The sequence below is a fragment of the Podarcis liolepis genome (assembly GCF_965112155.1).
Source record: "Podarcis liolepis genome assembly, chromosome: 11".
NCBI classification, from domain to species: Eukaryota; Metazoa; Chordata; class Lepidosauria; order Squamata; family Lacertidae; genus Podarcis; species Podarcis liolepis.
In genome coordinates, this window is record NC_139565.1 from 8,908,502 (window position 1) to 8,924,499 (window position 15,998).

General features: G+C 41.9%; 1 protein-coding gene across 13 annotated transcripts in view; it reads right to left on the bottom strand.

Annotated features, from left to right (window-relative positions):
• The window catches only part of CDC14B (cell division cycle 14B), a 69,988-nt gene that overhangs the window by 35,553 nt on the left and 18,437 nt on the right, over positions 1-15,998 (bottom strand). For all 13 annotated transcript variants that reach the window (XM_083464941.1, XM_083464940.1, XM_083464939.1 and 10 more), the window contains exons 3-5: positions 13,921-13,996; positions 11,191-11,283; positions 586-662 (exon numbers count right to left, since the gene is read on the bottom strand). In XM_083464941.1, coding sequence (XP_083321067.1) covers positions 586-662; positions 11,191-11,283; positions 13,921-13,996 — 246 coding nt within the window. The remainder of the gene's footprint in view (positions 1-585; positions 663-11,190; positions 11,284-13,920; positions 13,997-15,998) is intronic.

Consider the following 15,998-nt stretch of genomic DNA (forward strand, 5'->3'; position numbering starts at 1 on the left):
CCCTGCTCCTGCCAACCTAGCAGTTTGAAAGTATGTCAAAGTGCAAGTAGATAAATAGGTACCGCTCGGGCAGGGAGGTAAACAGTGTTTATGTGCGCTGGCCACATGACCCGGAAGCTGTACACCGGCCAATAAAGCGAGATGAGTGCCGCAACCCCAGAGTCAGTAACGACTGGACCTAATGGTCAGGGGTCCCTTTACCTTTACCTTAACTAAACAACAATGTTAAAAATTGTTTCCTTAACACATTTTGCCACAGCAAATTGCATGGGGCTCCCTTATCTGGTTTATTTTTGTTTAAGGATAGTAAGTCTTGAGCACACATGTAAAAAAGATCTAGAAAAGTCTTCACCAATCAGGTGCTCTCCAGAGGTTTTGGAGTTTAACTCCCATCCTTCCTAACCACTGACCGTATTCTTTGGGGCTGATGGGAGCTGGATTCTAACAGCATCTGGCAAGCACTAGGTTAGTGAAGGCTGAGGCAGGAATTCCAAATGGGCAGGGGATCAGTTTTTCCCCCTGCCAAGAAAGGGTAAAATGAATATTTTTAAAGGATGGGTGGTTTTAATACATGCTTTCATTTACCTGAAAGGAAGATATGTCACATTTTCAGACACTAAATGCCTGTATATGTTTTCTGGAGATTCCCTCAGATATATTATCTATTTTGGAAAGAGAGAGGAGAAAAAGGGGAAAAAACATTCATATGGTACTTTTAAGTTAACTACAAGATAATATTCTCTGCAATTCTCCCACCCACCAAAGCAAGGCATACAGCAGGACAAAGGATAGTGTGCATACAGTGATACAGAGAACTGGCTATAAAGTAACATGGTGGTCAATACAAAGCCAGAAAAAAGGCAAATAGAACCAATAACCATTCTGCATACAAAAATGCTGTTCAAGCTCCAGAAAGTGATATTGCAGTAGAATTGCAGATCAGAATTAGATTCCAGTTCAAAACATTGCTACTTTTCTTCATGAGCCATTAGCACGCCCCAAGAAATTTTCAGAACCATCAAATGGGTCAGTTTTTAAGCTAACAGGATTGGCTACAGAAGACTTTGCCTGCACAGCAGTCTGGCATGTAAGCAACCCAAGCCCAGTGTTATGGTTACTACTGGTACAACCATGTTGGAACCAATTCACACAAACTGCTTTTACCAAGGAGCACAGCACCCACGTGATTTGACAACTCTGGTGGAATCCACACCATGTCCACAATATATCAGCTAGGCCTGACTCTCACAACCAGCCTACACCTGCTTGCAAAGGTGAGACTCCTATCTGTACTACTTATTTTTATAGTGTGGTAAACAAATAACCTCTGGAATCGTACACCTAACTTTGTCATACAGGAAATGCAAATTATTTTAAGCCTCCATCAGCACAAGACACGAACTGTGACTGTTCTCAAACCGCCTATTTAATCATTATTTTAAATACTAAACAGTTTGCAATGAAAATTTATAGAACTATGCTTCATTAAAAATGAAAATAGAAAATATAGCATAAGCAAAGTTTAGCAACTGTACACACTTTTATGTTTCACCCTCCCCAGTTTTTAATCCTTAAAATATTAAAAATGCTAGGTGATACAATTTTGCAATCAGCCTTCCTAAACAACTGTGGTCTCCGAGTAGACAAAACAAAGGATAAAATTATAGGCAAAAGATAATTCAGCAGCTGCAATTCTTGATTATCCAATTAGCATTCCCAGTACAATATGGCTGTACACAAAGCAATTATCCATTGCATGGACTGAAGAGACATGTCATGTTTCAATAACATTCAAGTCCTGTTTTGATGAACAGATGCTACACAAAGTAGCACAGCTGAGTAGTTTTAGTCTCTGGAGTTACTGGTCTTAAGAGGAGACCCCTGCTTACATGGCAAACTGTAGTCAGTTACTTCAAAATGTGGGGGAAATGAGTTGCACTTGAGGGCCCTCCTGCACATTCTGATTAGTAGGGCGCTGGAATCGTGTCACAACACCTCCAGTGGCTTGTACGTTCAACAGCACAAGCTATTACTGTTAATCTTGAAGGAGAGCTTTGCTGGCTATATGCACTGATGGAGTGAATAACAGGACCCCCACCCCACCCCTACAAGGGCTTGGAAATTAGAAGCACTGCACTTGGAAAACTACCTTGCTTAAATTTCTTTTCAAGAAATGCAGCTTCAAATTGCTTTGAACACAATGCTGTCCTATAAACAAGTAAAATACTATTGCAGAAATGTGCGGGTTCTTCGGGAGTTGCTTCTACGTAAAGTGGGACGGAACATCTGCTGTAAAACTTCCCAGTCTCAATTCATGTACATCTGCATCTGCTGGGTGAGAGCTCTAGACAGTAAGGCTGGAAGTTCTGGTATACTTCGTAAGTGATAACCTATTAAAACCATGTCCTAACAAAGACCATCTCTTCCGTAAGGATGTTGCAATGGTATCATAAGGTGAGGGTGGGGGGAATCAGTGGAAGAAAGCACTTTTCTAATGGGGGACACATAAATTGTTAAGGTCACTCCCGGTGGAGTACAGGGTCAGGTTTAAGGTGCTGGTTTTGACCTTTAAAGCCCTATGCGGCCTAGGACCCACATGCCTACGGGACTGCCTCTCCTAGTATGCCCCACAGAGGACCTTAAGGTCCACAAATAACAACACTTTGGAGGTCCCGAGCCTCAAGGTGGTTAGATTGGTCTCAACTAGGGCCGGGGCCTTTTCAGTACTGGCCCCGACTTGGTGGAACGCTCTGTCACAAGAGACTAGGGCCTTGACATCTTTCTGCAGGGCCTGCAAGACAGAGCTGTTCCACCTGGCCTTTGGTTTAGACTCGGTCTGACCCTTATGTTTCCCTCCCCTTATGGTCTTGATTTATCAGCTAGTTTAAAATGAGGCTGCATTTTAAATTGCATTTTAACCTGTATTTTAAATTGATTCCCCTCCCTTTCCCCCTATTATGTTTTTCTGTGATTTTATTGGTGTTAGCCGCCCTGAGCCTGGCTCTGGCTGGGGAGGGCAGGGTATAAATAAATTTTATTATTATTATTATTATTCACCATGATTTATCTGCCAGAGCTGTCTCCTCACCTTGCTCTAAGACAGGGGTGAGAAACCTCCAGCCCATCTTGGTCTGCCAGGTCATTTCCCTTCACAAGCCACACCCACCTATCCATCAGCTGACCACACTAGGTGGTGTCCGCAGGTGGTGTGGGGCCAATCCTGCTGGGTTGTTGCTTTCCCACTGCCTTCTTTGCAGGAAATGTGTTGGTGAAGCAGACCTCTCCACCCACCACAGTGGGTCTGTCACAGCTAAAAATTGGCCGCTGTTCCTTTAATGCTAAAAGAACTAAGTCGGCATGAGTCAGCGGCCTACAATGACTCATGCAACCCTTCACCAAATTGCACCTGCATATATAGAGTGGCCAATGTTAGTGTTGGGTGTGGGTTGGTTGGATGGTAGAAAGCTAGTTGCGTTTGGTGTGGGTAAAAGCTGTTGGTCGTGGTTGGAGAAGACGACTTTTTAAGAATAAAAGCAGCATTCTGCAAAGTACTCTTTCTTAAGGACTCTTTGTGCCAACCAGTGGCGTAGCGTGGGTTGTCAGCACCCGGGGCAAGTAATTTGCGCCCCCTAACCCGGGGCAAGGCAAGTAATTTGTGCCCCCTAACCCCTAACCTGCCGCCGCTGCCAGCTTCTTCTTGCTGCTGCCTGGTCTGGTCTTGTGTGGTTCTCTCCCGCGCTCAGCGCTGCGCTGGGCAGCCGCTGCACTGTCCCTCCCCCAGATAGTCCCTCGCTCTCTCTCAGCACCGCACGCCTGGCACCCACCCCCTCCACAGTGGGCGGCGACCCAGCGGCTCGGATCGGATTCGCACAGCCAGCACTGCAGTGAGAGAGAGAGTGTGAGCCAGGTAGGGGCAGAGAGCTGCGAGTGCGAGCATGCCCCCCCCCCAGATGTTGCGCCTGGTGCGGCCGGCACCCCCTGCACCCCCCACGCTACGCCACTGGTGCCAACTAGGGTCTGAGGACCAGGCAAAGGAGGTCAGAACCTTTTTCTTTTTCAAACACTGACAGGGTCAGCTGAACCAATGGATTCAAGTTACAAGAAAGGAGATTCTGACGAAACATCAGGAAGAACGTCCTGACAGTAAGAGCTGTTCAACAGGAGAAGAGACTCCCTTGGGAGGTAGTGGACTCCAGTTTTTAAGCAGAGGTTGGATGGCCATCTGTCATAGATCCTTTAGATGATATTCCTACATTGCAGGGGGTTGGACTAGCTGACCCTCGGGGTCCCTTCTAACTCTACAATTCTATGATAATACGATTCTAAGTCTAATAACAACCTCCCTACCAGGCACCGAGTCCACAACTACTTATTTTCAACAGTACTTCAGCAAAACAATCTCCCAGATCATTCAATGACCCACTGACATGAGCCTATTTACTGTCATTACTTTCCCCAGTTAGACACAAGCATGTAAAAACATTACAAATCTTCAGAACAGGTTATGTTTTTGTTTTAAATGGTTCTGGAAGCAAGTGAGTGCAAGCTTGTGAATGTACCATCAACCGATAGCTTTATTTTCTTCAAAACTCAGCCCAAGGTACCGTGCAGACAACACTAGCTGGCTGTAACCCTGGTTAAAGGATTAAGAGTGGTTCATCAGACTTCATAATCCCTGCCCCAGCCCTTCCCTGCTTCGGTGTGTATTCCTTCTCCTCACTAAATCATTGGTACAGATACCGAATCATTGCATAGGCAGGCACAGAGGTTCAAGTGCAAGAGGGAACGTCCATTCCCGATTCCTTAACCATGGTTAAGAAATGGGTAGCAATTCATCTGCTCCTGTCACAGGAAGTATAACTGAATTGGCATTTCTATACCCTATCAGTCATGCAATATTCTGGGGAAATATAATATACAACTGATCTGAGTTAAAGTTAAAAACAGTTGACTTGTGGTCAAGTGTGTGTGAGAGAGAAACCTGTGGAAGTTAAGTGCATATTTTTATTTTTAGAAAAAGTAGAACTTTAAGCCCTTGTATTCTATAGATTTTGTTTTGTTTTTTAAATAGCAACTCTTCATCAGCTTTACAAAAGAGTGGGAAAGAAAGCATCACAGATGGACAGAAAATAAATAAATACAGCAGAAATGACTTTCCTAAGCTAAGGCACAAACATAAGTCATAAACTGTTTACAATAATAACACTGTGTAAAAACAGACTACAGAAGCAACTTGCCTAGTCGGCAGAACCAGTACCCTGGCTTCCTGGCAGTGGGTTACTATTGCTTTCTGGGAGGGTTGATGTGGTGGGGAGGTCAGCGCAGTGCAAATCCACTGGTAGAAACAATCTGGCACTCCTGCCAGTGTGTTTGCACTGCACCGACCTCCCAGCTGCCTAATGCCTCTTGGTAGACAACAGCAACCCACCTGCCAGGAAGCTAGAGTAGCAGCTGCACTCTACCAAGAGACAGCTTCTGTAAACAGGTATAAAAGTGAAAAGTCACAGGAGCAGGCAAACGTTGAGACCTTGCAGAGATCAAAGAAGAAGATTGCATATTATTCCTTGGGGAAATGAGACACAACCACACTGGTGAAATATGCACCCTTAGAGGGAGAGAAAACATTGTAAGGGAAAAACCCCCAGCACAACCCAATACGGGTTTTAGAAAAGAGACAGGACACAAATACACACATGCCTGTTTGCTTAAATGTAGAGAAGGCTATGAAAGCCAACACAAGATACACAAGAAACCCTGTTGGTATCAAATCCCATGCATTAACGTAGAAATTTTTAATTTAATTTCAGGTACTACTGGAAGTACTAATGGAAAGGTTAGATATTTGAATGGTACATCAGCAGTGATGATTCTGCTTCGGCAGCGCCATCTAAAATAAGGTTACATCTAGAAAAGTTGGCAAACTGAACCTAGGAAGGATTAAGGAAAAAAACAAGAACACAAGAGGTGAAGGAAACTGCTTACCCTGAAGGAAGAAGATGAGAAAATAAAGTACACAGAGATGAGTCCTGGAGATGACCTGAATTACAGCAATTCTTGAGGGTAGGACCCAAGAAGGGTAGCCCTCCAAAAGGACATAATTAGTGCCAAGCCTGAGAAAAAGAAACACTGTTACTAAGTTAATGCAGGATTTGGGATACAGAGCTGAGATGGAGGCAGGAGGCAAAGGAGGAGGACAGGACACACAGGAGCTATTTCTGAATTAAAACAGACAGAGAGAGTCAGAAGAAAGGATATTAACCCGTGAAATAATAGAGATCAAAAGCACCCACTTCAGAAGTAATCTCAAAGTATATTTCCATCTGCTAACAAAGAACTATAAACCTCTCTAGCTAATGCAGTTCTGCCTTCTAAGTATGAACAGCTTGGTATTTTAACTGAGCAAACGAAAGCTATGACGTCTTATTTCACAACACTTATCATTACTCCGCTACCAAATATTCCATGTATCAGCCTCCCTCAATGCGACGGCCTTAGGATGTTTCAGACTACAGCTCCTCTCAGTCCCAGCCATCATGATGACCAATGGTCAGGGGTGATGGGGCTGTTAAACACCTGAAGAGCACCAGGTCAGTGAAGGTTGTCACATATCCTTTTCCAGCAGCACACACATGCTGCTCAATTTTATATATGTCACAATTACATACAGATAGTTAGTGACGAAACCTACCCGAAAATTATGTTCAAGGCACTAACAGATTGTTTAACCGTCCCATTTATTATTTTGAGTTATTGCACATTATTTTAAACGCTTCTTTCTTCTGTTTCTAAAGTTCAAGTCCCCAAATAACCCAGTTTATGATACGATATACCACAAGAAACTCTTATTGAAAGATCCAAGAGAGCAAATGGCCTGATAGGAAAAGACAAACGGAAGAAACTATATCACCTACAAACACTGAAAACATAAATGAAAATGCCATTAATGATTCATGATCTACATGGAATGAAGGAACAGCACATTCAGATTCATTTTCTGAAAACATTCTAGATACAACAGGTATGATAAACAGTTTTCTTAATTTGAGATTTTACCTTATTTGGCTTAAGGTTATATGCGGTAATTTGAATTGTAAACCCAATTTTCACTGGAGCATTCAAGGACCACTGATTTCAAGGCATGTCTAATATTTTCTCAATAACACTCTCACTATCCTTCAGTTCTATGGTTCTATGTTTATTTCCAAAATAAAACTTGTAGGAATAGCACTATTTGCAGTGCTGTAGTCACTTGCATAATTGATGTATCTGAAATCAACAGCGCTAGAGTAACATCTAAAAATGCATTTAATACATTCATGCAGGGGTATGTCAAATATGTCATTTCTTTTTGTGAAGGGGGGATGTCAAGGTATCAGAAGGTTAATACAACCACCTACAAAACACTGAAAAACAACAACAAATATTTTATTGTAACTCCTTTTACCATTAGAGAGTATACTCAAAAGCATTAACATTCTGGTGATAATAAATAGATAACTCTACAATGTTTGTTTATTTATTATTAGTTTCATACAGCTGTAAAATCAATAATAGGAAGACAGTAAAACTTGCCATATTAAGAATTGTCAAATTCTCTGTGCGTAAAGGACACCACACAATGTCTAGAAGAACAGCCACAATGACAGGACAATTAGCACAACAGATTTACTACTTTCTGGTTAAAATCCCAGTCCCACTGAAAACGTTCAAGTTGTCCTCTATAAACATCAAGCAAAAGTTTAAAGCCAAACAGTGAAAACAGCTTAGGAATACAAAGCTCCACTAGGTAGCAGTGATTCAGCACTAAAACGACACATTTCCTACATTAAATACAAATGCTACTCCTTCCTGAATTTGTTATAATTACTCCCACAAAATGGAAACACTGACAACGCTTCTATATGACAAGGCAAGCCGCGAAAGCACTGGCTCTTGTATTTTCTGTATTTTTTTTTAAGAACAGTGAGCTAATTTTCAGTAGCTGATAAAGAATCTCTCCCTTTAAGTGTTGGTGTAGTTTTGGCAGCAACAAAAAACGGCTGCTTTAAGAAGTACAGAAAAGCATTACTGCTGTCACTTAATTTAAAAGACAGCACTTTATTGATAAATGGATGTAGTGCAATTAGCTAGTTAATGGATACATATTTTCATATGAATTAGGGGAGTTGTTCAACATGGGATCGTTCCAACAGGGCAAGCAATTCAGTTTGCCAGGCTGAATGGTCCCCCTCTCTTCCCCCTACACACCGTTCTGGGGGTTCTTCCGAGCTCCCTGAGCCAATTTTGGGGGACATGAGAGAGGAGGAGAAAAAGGAAAGGCTTCCACTGACATGACTCATAAATTGAATCCTGTCCAAGGAAAACAACCTTTTTTTTTATTTGTTTTGTCTTAGATGGTGTATGTATGTGTTGCAGCAGGAATCACCAAAGGAGTCGAGAAGGAATACCTATTCTTTTAATTACACCTGCCACCTGAAGCTTTTATATTAATTAACATTAAAAAAGTGTTGCAATTAATTGAAGACACGTTTTTAATTAGTCAAAATGTGTTTAGCAAATAATCTAACCAATTGACCAAACATTTAAGAAATCTAAAGGCAAATAAAACCAAAGAATTGCATGGGGAAACTATGTTCAAGAATACAATATAGGAGGCACCCCCAAACTCAGCCCTCCATATGTTTTTTGAGACTACAATTCCCATCATCCCTGACTACTGGTCCTGTTAGCTAGGGATGATGGGAGTTGTAGTCCCAAAACATCTGGAGGGCTGAGTTTGGGGGTGCCTGCAATATAGCAATTGCAAGGATAGTTCTGGAAGGAGAAGACCACACATACAGTTGCATTCATGTCCCCTTCTAGCTCTAACTTCTCCTGCTTTGTGATAAATGCACCAGTGTAGGCAGGGTTTGTTGCTGTAAGTTGGACAGGACAAATCAAGAACCATATCCATGGCAACGTGTGATCATTGCTTAACAGGGTATGAATAGTTCAGCTCTTTGGATGGAAATCCTGCTCAAGCTGAACTTCCACTCAGCTGGAGAAGAATTCTGGACACACCATGCGACTTTCAGAAACTGAAAACCAAGCCACACTGTACAGAGCAGCTTATATCCCTTTGAAGATTGGAGAAAGAAGGATCCAAAACATATTGTCTACAAAAGGTATCTTCGGTATGAAAAAAGTAAAGTTACAATTCAATAAGCTTTTAAAGCAATTTAAGCTTCCATATCAGAAGGAGAATTATTGTTGAGAAAAATTATTTTCCAACTTTCTACCTTCAGCACAGAACTTTTTTGAGATTGGCATGCCCATTTAAGCAGTTCGGCACATTGCAATGGATTCTAGAGTACGCTGTAGAGAAGGAAGATGTCCCCAACCTGGTGCCTCCTCCTTACGTTTTGGACTAAAAGTACAGCCCACACAAATAACTTGCTCTCTACCCCAGGTGTGGATAACATTCTTCAGCCTAACAGCTGGAGTCCCTTGTGGAAAATCTTTTGTGATGGGCAGGGTCAGAGGTAAAAGTGTGGTCCATTCCATCCATGCAAAACTCAGAGATGTCAACCCTCATTTCCCCTCCCTTCATCCAAGCAAGCAAGAGGCATGGTTACACAGTTCAAGTTCATATTCCAGACTTGAGGAGTATGTACAGCAGTGCCAATAATGGATGTGCCCTGGGGAAGAGGGAGAGCGCATGGTTCCAAGGGCCAGATAGTCATAGAGGGCCACATTTAGTCCCAAGTCTGAAGCTCCCCATGCCTGCTGTACCCATTGCTGGACCCCTGTGGTTACTTGAAGGAAATGTACTTTCCACATACAAATCTTAACTGAATCATATACTAGAAATTACACTAAGGCTGCAATTCTCAGCACATTTACTTGAATGTGAACACCATGCCAATCAGCAAGACTTATTTCAAAGAAAGCATGTTTATGATGGGAGTGTTAATGTGAAATGTACCATTCTTTTCCAGAAATATGATCTGTGAGAGAAAGCTCACCCCTCACCCTAGAAGTGCACATTGCCCCTTCTGTGCCACTGCGCCCATGTGCCAGGAGGCAATCATGAGCAAGATGCCCTTCAGGAATGCATGTCCACCATTACTGATTGGCTCAATGATGTACCCCTTTGTGTCCAAGGAAACCCAGGATTTCCTTGAACAGAGTTTGGTTTATTACATGGTTGCCATTCTTTTTCCTTCATTAATACTGATGCATGTGGGATTACGCTTCCTGTCGTACAGGGTTCATTCTAGAAGGATGCTGTGGTCTGGTGCCGTGGATATGTGTCAAAGCTATTCCGCCTTCCCAAGTCTACACCTGTGTGCTTTGTGCGTTATGTTTTTCGTTATGCTCACTTTACGTTTTTGTATTTGAAATGTGCCAACAAAAATAAATTAAAAGTAAAAACACAAGTATTCCTCACGGGCATGGTTTGTCCTCCATTGTATTTTAACACTGCTCCCTCAAACTAGCCCCACTTAATTCCCAGTTGTCCCAATTCAATTAATGTTTTAAAAAGTCTTTCATCTTCTTCGAAACTTCAAAACCCTGGACAGTTTATAATAGGGTATAACTAGATCTACCAGTGGGCCTGATCAGTGTTTTTTTTCCTGGGGGTACTCAAATGTACACAGTACTGGCACCTTTTTTTCTAGAAAAAAAGCACTGGGCCTGATCCTCATCTTCCTCACAACCCCGCTTGTCAGGTTGATGCCCCTGACTCATCTGTCAATCACCTGACATCACAATGACCATCAGGTTACTAGTTTTTGCACTGATCTGTGCATGGAAGCCAGGACAGATCAGCTGAGCACTGGGGCTTGCAAAGAACTGCACTTGAGGCTTTGTAGGTCCAGCGACTTCTTCACCTGTCTCACATGGTATCATATATGACATCTGGTTTAGCAAGGCAGGTGAGCTTGCCAAAATGGTCTGGCAATAAATAAATCCATGTATCTAGTAATAAGAGCAACAGCAGCAACAAGTGAGGGGGAAATGGGGAAAGAAAATGGGCTTAGGGATAAAACTGTAAAGCAGTTTTATCCTGTGAATGCATTCCTTTTCCTAAACTGGGGGCAAAAGGACATGAACCACAAGTTACTTGATCACTAGACATGAGGGGGCAGGGACGACACAGGCTTGTGGGTCTTTGACAGTTTAAAAGTTAAACATTAGAATACTTACTGCGTAACAGCCTATGAGGAAGGCTGCGTTGACTTGCTTTTTCTGATCAAAGCCAGTATAATGAACAATCTTCTTTCTTAACATGGTAAAGGACTGTACCAAGGAAATAAACAATGGAGTTATAACCCAACTCCTTGCATTATAAAAAGTTGCATTTGAGTCATATTTAAGTAGTAAGCACAGATAGAAAACAGCCTCATTTGGTAACACGTAGTTACATTGTTACATTTTATTTAAGACATAATTCAAATAATTACTTCTTTGTCAATGTCTTTCTACAACAAAGGACACTGGGACCCAGAATACATAGTAATGAAGGTCGAAATGGTAAGAAGAAGAAAATTAAATGAGCTAGAAGATCAAATATCCAAAGCAAAAATACAATTTAATGAAACAATTCTGAAGTCCACAATATAACATAAGTGTCTGAGTCAGGAACAAAAGAGCTTGTGTAAACATGAGGTTATTATGAGAAGCAATTTCCTCAACTTTGCTGTTTTAAAGGGTCTTTTGTAAACTTTAATTCATAGAATCATAGAGTTGGAAGAGACCACAAGGGCCATCGAGTCCAACCCCCTGCCAAGCAGGAAACTGTACCAGACAATGTGAAATTTATTTACACACCTCAGAGATTCATTAGTCATTTATAGAAGAGCAATAAAAAATACACACCCTAACATACATTTGAACCTATAGTGCTGTCCTTCTCTAGACATGCTCTTATAAACCTCTAGCTCCTGAGCCCACAACTTCCCTGTTCACTGAAAAATAATTACTACAAGGCCACATTCACACCATACTTTTAAAGCACTGCTATACCACTTTAAACTATCATGGCTTTCCCCAAAGAAACCTGGGATGCGTCGTTTGTTAATGGTGCAATGACTGTTAAAAGTGTTTTCGCAGCACTTTAAATGTATGGTGTTAATGTAGCCCAAGCGGAGTAATTGGAATGTGAAGATCCAACAGTAATCCCATAACCAGCTCCTCCACATAGTACTTCAAATTCCAAACTTACAATTTATCAGATCTCCACAGCAAACATCACTTTAAGTCTTGCAGCTGTGTGTAACTGCTGAGTCACAAACTTCAGTTTTCACTGTTTAACTTTGCAACCGCATTTCAAAGGCTGAATGAAAACGTATTTGCAGCTTCTGTTTTTTTTATTCTGCAATGTCTTCCCAATAGGCATTCCCCCCATCTACTATCAGAAATTCTTGCACTAAATAACTTGAAAAAATGTGGGAAAGCCTGGAAAATAGTATGACTTGTTTGACTAGACGAGCCATTTCTTCAGCATGCTGGCTGTCCCAAGATCCCTCACACTACTACATAGTACAGTTTTAAGGCTTAATTGCCATTATATACTACTACAGTTCTATAAAACACCCGAGGGTATTATTTTTGTAAAAACTTGAAAATAACAGATTGCCTTGTACACTGTTCCATCTGATCATAAAGGAAAAAGAAAACAGATTACAAGCTTGTGGTGTCTACCGATCTGTAGCAGGGAGGAACAGCAACTAGATGTATTTAACCTTCACAGAATCCACGAGGAACAAAACTAGATTTACTTCTTCTAGTTATTTGTTCCAACATTACAGCAGAGGTGGAGTTTGGGGAGCTGGTTTCCTAATTATTTTAAAGGGGAGACCACAGCCTACCTCTGGGGGTCTTAGGGGGGTAATCCAAGAAGCGCTTCTGCTAGGACTTTTGGCTGTGCAACATAATTTTCCCTCCCCCTCCTTTCCTCACATACCTCCTAAATTTGCTCTGGGTCCCCCGCCCCAACTCTCTGAAACATATTTGGGGAGACAGAGCACAGAATGCACAGGGAGAGTTGAGTGTGGGGAATATTCCATTACGTAAGTAATTTTCAATTTTATATTGATCAAAAGATTAAATGTCATGCCGCTGAATAGACTAGGGCAGAGAGCCTCAGAGCTTTTGTCATATGTTTTTATTTGGCTTGCCTCTTGCCCAGGGTGCGTAATGCTGAATGGTGGTCCACAAGGAGCTACAACCTGATCCCTTGTGTGGGTGCCGCATGTCATCTATGGGGGTCCTATATTTGACTTAGGTTAGAATCCCACCCATTTCGTTACAGTACAAGATACATTTTCCTTAAAATGTTAAAAACAACAGGGTATGTTTATTATAAAGAACCAGTATTTTAATCGTCAAGAGGTGCTGGCAAGCATTGTTAAGATTTTATTTTTTTAATGAAAAAGATAAAACCAACTGAAATACATATTATCTTCAGACACTGGCAGGCTGCCAGAAACAAGGAATTCCTTGGGGGAGGGGGCACTTCCACTCCAAATAGTGTTTCCTAGTAAGTTTATTTTGTCTGTGATACCACCAGGACTTTTAAGTTCCATGGTTTTCAGCTTCTTGCCTTCGGCCTTTATCCATTAACCACAGAATGAATTCCCTGTTATTTGTACTCCAAAATAAAAGCAGGCAAGTTCTACCACATTATTCTTCCCCACCCTTTTGCCAAACACAAACACACACACACACACACACACACACACACCACTCTCTGGACTGCACTACCTATATGAACACCAACCTAAATCCCTATCACTTTAAATATTTTCTGCCAGTGATTATAAAGTAGTAAAAACAGTGCACACATGAACTTCAAGTGAATAATGTTCACTCCCAGCAACATTTTATAAAGGAACATAATAACATACAAACCATTGAGTACAAATTCATTTTTACCTTCAATTTTTTATTTAGCTTGCAACAGTATCTGTAAATCATTGCCAGATTGAGTGGGCCAAAATCTGCATAGAAACTTGGGGAAAGGGGGCGGGTGGGTAAGAGAGGAAAGTGAAGAAGAAAAGAAGTTCGCTTAAACTGAAATACTTCGGTTGAAATGGCTGTTCAAAAGAATCACATCCCTCCTCAACTCTGCCAGCACTGCCCACATAAGCAGGCATTAAAGCTGACATACCACTTATTCAGATTCACTTCTAGATTACTGTTCGAATACGTTGCAATTATCGGTGGAAAAACAATTATGTAACCCTCATACATATTGTAAAACAGCTCTGCGGTGTCTACTGGATTACAATGTCAGTGTGTGTTGAAACAATTTGGGAATTTTTTCTAAAACAATTTGCAGACATTGTTCTTAGAAAAGTCAGTCTGAAAGGTAACAATGCAGAAATTACAAAAGCTTGTTAGCACCCTGTTAAAACCCTTCAACTGCAAATTAAAATATATACTGAAGGTGACAAGAACTGAATAAGGTGGAAGTTGCCCGCTGGATCTCTGAATGATTCTTATTCTGTCCTTGCCTCCTACCAATCAGCCTCTGTTGTGGGTGTTTAATTCAGGAATATCTACCAAAGGCGACCCACAAAGGATGCTGCCTGTTTCTTGCTGAACAAGTCTCTGATCTGAGCCTGTCTTTTTTCAGAAAACAGGATGCTTGCAAATGACATAGCAAAGATACAGAATCTTGACTAAGCAGTTTATACTGGCTACACACAGTTTCCCCTCAAACTGTAGCCTATATTCAGGTGATCCACAGAAAGGCTGATGAACAGTTGAGACCATCTGTTCTTGTATCTGCATGACTGCTTTTTTTTTTTTAAACAAGGAAAACTGAAATTGTTTTCATGAAGACTATATTATAAAAAGCAAGCTAACAAGGACCCGACTTATGGTCCATGGACAACCAATTTTATAATATGGCACTGGCAACATCTACAATCGTTTTCTGATATGTACCAGTTAAAGGCTATTTAAAATATGATCTATATATGTTTTGAAAGCCTGTTTGGTGTAGTGGCTAGGGTGCTGGGCTAGGACCTGGAAACCAGGGTTCAAATCTCCACTCAGGCCAATATGTTTACTGGGACTCCCACTCTAATCTACTTCACAGGGTTGCTGTGAGGAGAAATTGAGATGAGAACTCAGTGTGTGTGTGTGTGTGTGTGTGTGTGTATATAAAATATTAAGTGGTCCCTCAAGAACCTTGCTAATTTTTAGTTAGGCATATGCAATTTGCTGCTATAAGACCTAGTGATGGCTACTTTCTTGGTTAAACTAATTACAGTCATACCTCGGGTTGAAGTTGCTTCAGGTTGAGCATTTTCGGGTTGCACTCCGCGGCGACCAGGAAGTAACGGAATGTGCTACTTCCGGGTTTCACCACTCGCGCATGCACAGATGCTCAAAATGACATCACGCGCATGCGCAGAAGCGGCAAACCGCGACCTGCGCACGTGCAGGTGTGGGTTGCGTTCACTTCAGGATGCGAACGGGGCTCCAGAACAGATCCCGTTCGCATCCAGAGGGCTCCAGAACAGATCCCGTTCGCATACCGTGATGGAATCATCAATGGTTACTAGTCATGGTGGAGACAACAGAGGCTCAGAAGCAGTATGGCTCCCCAGCAGTATACCATTGGTGGGGAACAACAGTGGGAGAGGGCTTTTGCCTTCACATCCTGCTTATGGGCTTCTCATAGGTATCTGGTTGGCCGCTGTGGGGAACAGGATATTAGACCAGACAGTCCTTTGGTTTGGTCCAGCAGAGATGCTCTTTACATTGTTTGGTTACCTTCAACCATCTTACTTGATCCTATGGGCCAGATTCAACTGATGAGTCCTGTTAGTGGAAGGAAGCATGCACAAGGACTTCTGCTAGTACAAGGGGGCTTTTCCTCCGTCTCTTCCCCTGTGCCTCCCCCAACTGACTCAGAGGGTGGGTGGGAGAACACCCAGAACAGTGTATAGGGGGAGGAGAGGGGAAATGGTTTGTCTGGCAAGCTGAAACACTTGCACTGA